The 5592-nt window shown below is 71.4% G+C and overlaps 1 protein-coding gene across 1 annotated transcript; it reads right to left on the reverse strand.

Moving 5' to 3' along the window:
• Positions 1-174: 174 nt before the first annotated feature.
• Positions 175-4667, reverse strand: LOC114002751 (collagen alpha-1(I) chain-like). Its single transcript, XM_039386283.1, has 7 exons — positions 4343-4667; positions 2903-4197; positions 2346-2739; positions 1877-2156; positions 1597-1762; positions 889-1542; positions 175-726 (listed from the first exon to the last, which is right to left on the reverse strand). The coding sequence occupies exons 1-7, from the start codon at positions 4665-4667 to the stop codon at positions 304-306; spliced, it is 3537 nt and encodes a 1178-aa protein (XP_039242217.1). The 3' UTR covers positions 175-303.
• Positions 4668-5592: the final 925 nt, after the last annotated feature.

Raw genomic sequence — 5592 nt, forward strand, 5'->3', positions numbered from 1 at the left:
GGCGGCGCGGGCACCGCCACCCGCGCCGCGGGGCTGCCCGTCCTGCTGGCGACGTGCCAGCGTGGGCCTCCCCCCGTCCTCGGGGCTGGGGGCCCTGTCCCCGGCGGCCTTAGGCCGCGAGGCCGTTGTTGGGAGTGCCGGGCCTCGGGGGGGGGCGGCCCCCTAAGTGGGGCTTTGTGCGTCCCCCCCGCTCGGCGGGCGGTTGGAGGGACCCCCTGTAATCAGGCGGGTGTCCCGCGGGGTCCCCCGGCCTCTCACAGGCGTGGGGCTGGGCGTGTGCCCTCCCTGCCCTCGGGGCCCAGCTCAGGGCCTTAGGCCACGAGCCCCAGTGCCTGGCCCTTGAGCCAGGTACTTGATGCTGCGGGGGAAGGCCGAGCTCCGTGGCTCCCTGGGTGTGCACCCGCCTGTAAGCAGGGTCCGGGTCTGGGAGCCTTTGCGCTCCCTCAGCTGGCAGCCTGTGCGGGGCGACCGCCCCGTTAGCGGGGAGCGGGTCAGGTGCCCCCCGAAGCGGAGAGAAGGAGCCTCCGCAGGCCTTTGGGCCCAGGGCCCCCCTGTAAGTCGGGGCCAGTGCCCTGGTGTCCCGGGCGCTTTGTGCTCCAGGCAGCAGCCGGAGCCCCCTGTAAGCAGGGCGGCAGGCTCTTTGGCCGCTGCTTCGCAGGCCCAGCTGCCTTTGCCCAGAGGGCCCGGCTCCCCGCAGCGGCTGGGACTGCGCCGTGCGTCGCCGTGGTGAGTCCAAGTGAAGCTTGGAGAGTTTGGTGGAAGTGGGGGGGCCTGTGGGGGGGCGGGGAGGGGCTTGGAGATGTGCCTCCGGGGGCGTGGGGTGCGGGTTGCCTTGGTACGGAGGAGCTGGTGTTTCTCGGGCCCACCCGCCTCCTCCCGCCCTGGCAGAAGCCGTCGGAGAAGAGAGCGGAAGAGGCGTCGCGAGGGAGGGACGGCAGCGCCGACGCGGGAAGACGCCGCGGTGAGAGCAGCTGAAGTTGGGGGGTGGTGTGGAGGTGTGGGGGTCCTGCGAGTGGGCGGGCGGGTGGTGGCCGGGGCAGCTGCCTCTGGGTCCTGCTTTCCTTCGGTGCAAGGACTCGGAGCTTCTGAGTCCGAGCTGCGTCCTCCTGCCTTGGCAGGAGCCCTCCGAGAAGAAAGCGGAGCCGTGGAGCGGGACGGCGAGGCAAGAGCCAGGAAGAAGAGCGTCGGCTTCGCGCTCAAGAGGGGGCGGGAGAAGGGCCCTCTGGGCAAAGGCCCCTCCCTAGCATGACCCGGGGCAGGGATCCCTAAGAGTCCGGCGGGCAGCTTCCGGCTGCGCCGGCCGGCTTGGCGCTGGGCGACCTCCCTGTAAGCAGGGCCAGGTCCTTTGCTTTGCTTGGCGTTGGCCTTTTGCCATCGCGCTGCTGTGGCTGCCCGGAGAGAGGGGCAACCGCCCTGTAAGGAGGGCGAGAGTGCCCGCCCTCCGCGCCCGAGGGGGAAACGGAGCGCTCCCGGACCCCCATCCCGCCCGCCTGTAGCAGCCAGGGCTTTCCATTGGCGCCGTTGGTGCCTGCTTGGCGGCCCCTAGCCAGGAGTGAACCCCGTAAAGAAAAAAAAAAAAAAGTCGGGGCGCGTCACAGCCCGTGGCCGCTTGCCCCGCACGGCGCTGAGGCCTCTGGCCGTGCGCAGCTGGGGCAAGCCCGAGGCGCCCCGTCCGGCTCGGCGGCAAGGGCCGGCTCCCCACGCTACCGGCGGCACAGAGCGTGCTCCCTCTTCGGGAAACGTCCCCTTTGGTGTGGCTTGTCTTGTTCGGTGTGAGTGATCGAGCGAAGCGTGGTCCTACCTGTAGCCCCCGTAGAGATGTTAGGCAGCGTAGCTTGGACTTCCCAGGAGGGAAAGAGGGGCTCTGTGCGCCAACCCGTGGGGAGCCAGCCCCGCCGCCGAGCAGGAGAGGAGAGCCTCAGGCTCGCCCCCGGGCTGCGCACGGGCCAGAAGGGCCTCAGCGTGCTGAGGGGCTTGCTCCTTGTTCCCGAGGACGGAGCGAAGCCCGTTAGTGGCGGCGCGGGCACCGCCACCCGCGCCGCGGGGCTGCCCGTCCTGCTGGCGACGTGCCAGCGTGGGCCTCCCCCCGTCCTCGGGGCTGGGGGCCCTGTCCCCGGCGGCCTTAGGCCGCGAGGCCGTTGTTGGGAGTGCCGGGCCTCGGGGGGGGGCGGCCCCCTAAGTGGGGCTTTGTGCGTCCCCCCCGCTCGGCGGGCGGTTGGAGGGACCCCCTGTAATCAGGCGGGTGTCCCGCGGGGTCCCCCGGCCTCTCACAGGCGTGGGGCTGGGCGTGTGCCCTCCCTGCCCTCGGGGCCCAGCTCAGGGCCTTAGGCCACGAGCCCCAGTGCCTGGCCCTTGAGCCAGGTACTTGATGCTGCGGGGGAAGGCCGAGCTCCGTGGCTCCCTGGGTGTGCACCCGCCTGTAAGCAGGGTCCGGGTCTGGGAGCCTTTGCGCTCCCTCAGCTGGCAGCCTGTGCGGGGCGACCGCCCCGTTAGCGGGGAGCGGGTCAGGTGCCCCCCGAAGCGGAGAGAAGGAGCCTCCGCAGGCCTTTGGGCCCAGGGCCCCCCTGTAAGTCGGGGCCAGTGCCCTGGTGTCCCAGGCGCTTTGTGGTCCAGGCAGCAGCCGGAGCCCCCTGTAAGCAGGGCGGCAGGCTCTTTGGCCGCTGCTTCGCATGCCCAGCTGCCTTTGCCCAGAGGGCCCGGCTCTCCGCAGCGGCTGGGACTGCGCCGTGCGTCGCCGTGGTGAGTCCAAGTGAAGCTTGGAGAGGTTGGTGGAAGTGGGGGGGCCTGTGGGGGGGGCGGGGAGGGGCTTGGAGATGTGCCTCCGGGGGCGTGGGGTGCGGGTTGCCTTGGTACGGAGGAGCTGGTGTTTCTCGGGCCCACCCGCCTCCTCCCGCCCTGGCAGAAGCCGTCGGAGAAGAGAGCGGAAGAGGCGTCGCGAGGGAGGGACGGCAGCGCCGACGCGGGAAGACGCCGCGGTGAGAGCAGCTGAAGTTGGGGGGTGGTGTGGAGGTGTGGGGGTCCTGCGAGTGGGCGGGCGGGTGGTGGCCGGGGCAGCTGCCTCTGGGTCCTGCTTTCCTTCGGTGCAAGGACTCGGAGCTTCTGAGTCCGAGCTGCGTCCTCCTGCCTTGGCAGGAGCCCTCCGAGAAGAAAGCGGAGCCGTGGAGCGGGACGGCGAGGCAAGAGCCAGGAAGAAGAGCGTCGGCTTCGCGCTCAAGAGGGGGCGGGAGAAGGGCCCTCTGGGCAAAGGCCCCTCCCTGGCATGACCCGGGGCAGGGATCCCTAAGAGTCCGGCGGGCAGCTTCCGGCTGCGCCGGCCGGCTTGGCGCTGGGCGACCTCCCTGTAAGCAGGGCCAGGTCCTTTGCTTTGCTTGGCGTTGGCCTTTTGCCATCGCGCTCCTGTGGCTGCCCGGAGAGAGGGGCAACCGCCCTGTAAGGAGGGCGAGAGTGCCCGCCTCCGCGCCCGAGGGGGGAAACGGAGCTCTCCCGGACCCCCAGCCCGCCCGCCCTGTAAGCAGGGCAGGGCTTTTTCCCTTGGCACCTTTGGTGCCTGCTGGCGGCCCCTAGCCAGAGTGACCCCCCCGTAGTCGGGGTGCGTCACAGCCCGTGTCCCTTGCCCCTCAGCGCGCTGAGGCCCTTCTGGCCCGCGCGCAGCCCGGGGGCGAGCCCGAGGCTCTCCTGTCCTGCTCGGCGGCAGGGCCGGCTCCCCACGGCTCGGCGCACAGAGCTTGCTCCCTCTTCTGGGACGTTCCCCCTTTGTGTGCTTGTCTTGTCGGTGTGAGTGAGCGAGCGAGCTGGTCCCTCCTGTAGCCCCCGTAGAGATGTAGGCAGCGTAGCTTAGACTTCCCAGGAGGGAAAGAGGGGCTCTGTGCGCCAACCCGTGGGGAGCCAGCCCCGCCGCCGAGCAGGAGAGGAGAGCCTCAGGCTCGCCCCCGCGCTGCGCACGGGCCAGAAGGGCCTCAGCGTGCTGAGGGGCTTGCCCCTTGTCCCCCAGGACGGAGCGAAGCCCGTTAGTGGCGGCGCGGGCACCGCCACCCGCGCCGCGGGGCTGCCCGTCCTGCTGGCGACGTGCCAGCGTGGGCCTCCCCCCGCCCTCGGGGCTGGGGGCCCTGTCCCCGGCGGCCTTAGGCCGCGAGGCCGTTGTTGGGAGTGCCGGGCCTCGGGGGGGCGGCCCCCTAAGTGGGGCTTTGTGCGTCCCCCCTGCTCGGCGGGCGGTTGGAGGGACCCCCTGTAATCAGGCGGGTGTCCCGCGGGGTCCCCCGGCCTCTCACAGGCGTGGGGCTGGGCGTGTGCCCTCCCTGCCCTCGGGGCCCAGCTCAGGGCCTTAGGCCACGAGCCCCAGTGCCTGGCCCTTGAGCCAGGTACTTGATGCTGCGGGGGAAGGCCGAGCTCCGTGGCTCCCTGGGTGTGGACCCGCCTGTAAGCAGGGTCCGGGTCTGGGAGCCTTTGCGCTCCCTCAGCTGGCAGCCTGTGCGGGGCGACCGCCCCGTTAGCGGGGAGCGGGTCAGGTGCCCCCCGAAGCGGAGAGAAGGAGCCTCCGCAGGCCTTTGGGCCCAGGGCCCCCCTGTAAGTCGGGGCCAGTGCCCTGGTGTCCCGGCGCTTTGTGGTCCAGGCAGCAGCCGGAGCCCCCTGTAAGCAGGGCGGCAGGCTCTTTGGCCGCTGCTTCGCATGCCCAGCTGCCTTTGCCCAGAGGGCCCGGCTCCCCGCAGCGGCTGGGACTGCGCCGTGCGTCGCCGTGGTGAGTCCAAGTGAAGCTTGGAGAGTTTGGTGGAAGTGGGGGGGCCTGTGGGGGGGCGGGGAGGGGCTTGGAGATGTGCCTCCGGGGGCGTGGGGTGCGGGTTGCCTTGGTACGGAGGAGCTGGTGTTTCTCGGGCCCACCCGCCTCCTCCCGCCCTGGCAGAAGCCGTCGGAGAAGAGAGCGGAAGAGGCGTCGCGAGGGAGGGACGGCAGCGCCGACGCGGGAAGACGCCGCGGTGAGAGCAGCTGAAGTTGGGGGGTGGTGTGGAGGTGTGGGGGTCCTGCGAGTGGGCGGGCGGGTGGTGGCCGGGGCAGCTGCCTCTGGGTCCTGCTTTCCTTCGGGTCCTGCAAGGACTCGGAGCTTCTGAGTCCGAGCTGCGTCCTCCTGCCTTGGCAGGAGCCCTCCGAGAAGAAAGCGGAGCCGTGGAGCGGGACGGCGAGGCAAGAGCCAGGAAGAAGAGCGTCGGCTTCGCGCTCAAGAGGGGGCGGGAGAAGGGCCCTCTGGGCAAAGGCCCCTCCCTGGCATGACCCGGGGCAGGGATCCCTAAGAGTCCGGCGGGCAGCTTCCGGCTGCGCCGGCCGGCTTGGCGCTGGGCGACCTCCCTGTAAGCAGGGCCAGGTCCTTTGCTTTGCTTGGCGTTGGCCTTTTGCCATCGCGCTCCTGTGGCTGCCCGGAGAGAGGGGCAACCGCCCTGTAAGGAGGGCGAGAGTGCCCGCCTCCGCGCCCGAGGGGGGAAACGGAGCTCTCCCGGACCCCCAGCCCGCCCGCCCTGTAAGCAGGGCAGGGCTTTTTCCCTTGGCGCCTTTGGTGCCTGCTGGCGGCCCCTAGCCAGAGTGACCCCCCGTAGTCGGGGTGCG

This window comes from Pipra filicauda, unplaced genomic scaffold (genome assembly GCF_003945595.2).
Source record: "Pipra filicauda isolate LSUMZ 115617 unplaced genomic scaffold, ASM394559v2 scaffold478_size463431_pilon, whole genome shotgun sequence".
Taxonomy (NCBI): domain Eukaryota; kingdom Metazoa; phylum Chordata; class Aves; order Passeriformes; family Pipridae; genus Pipra; species Pipra filicauda.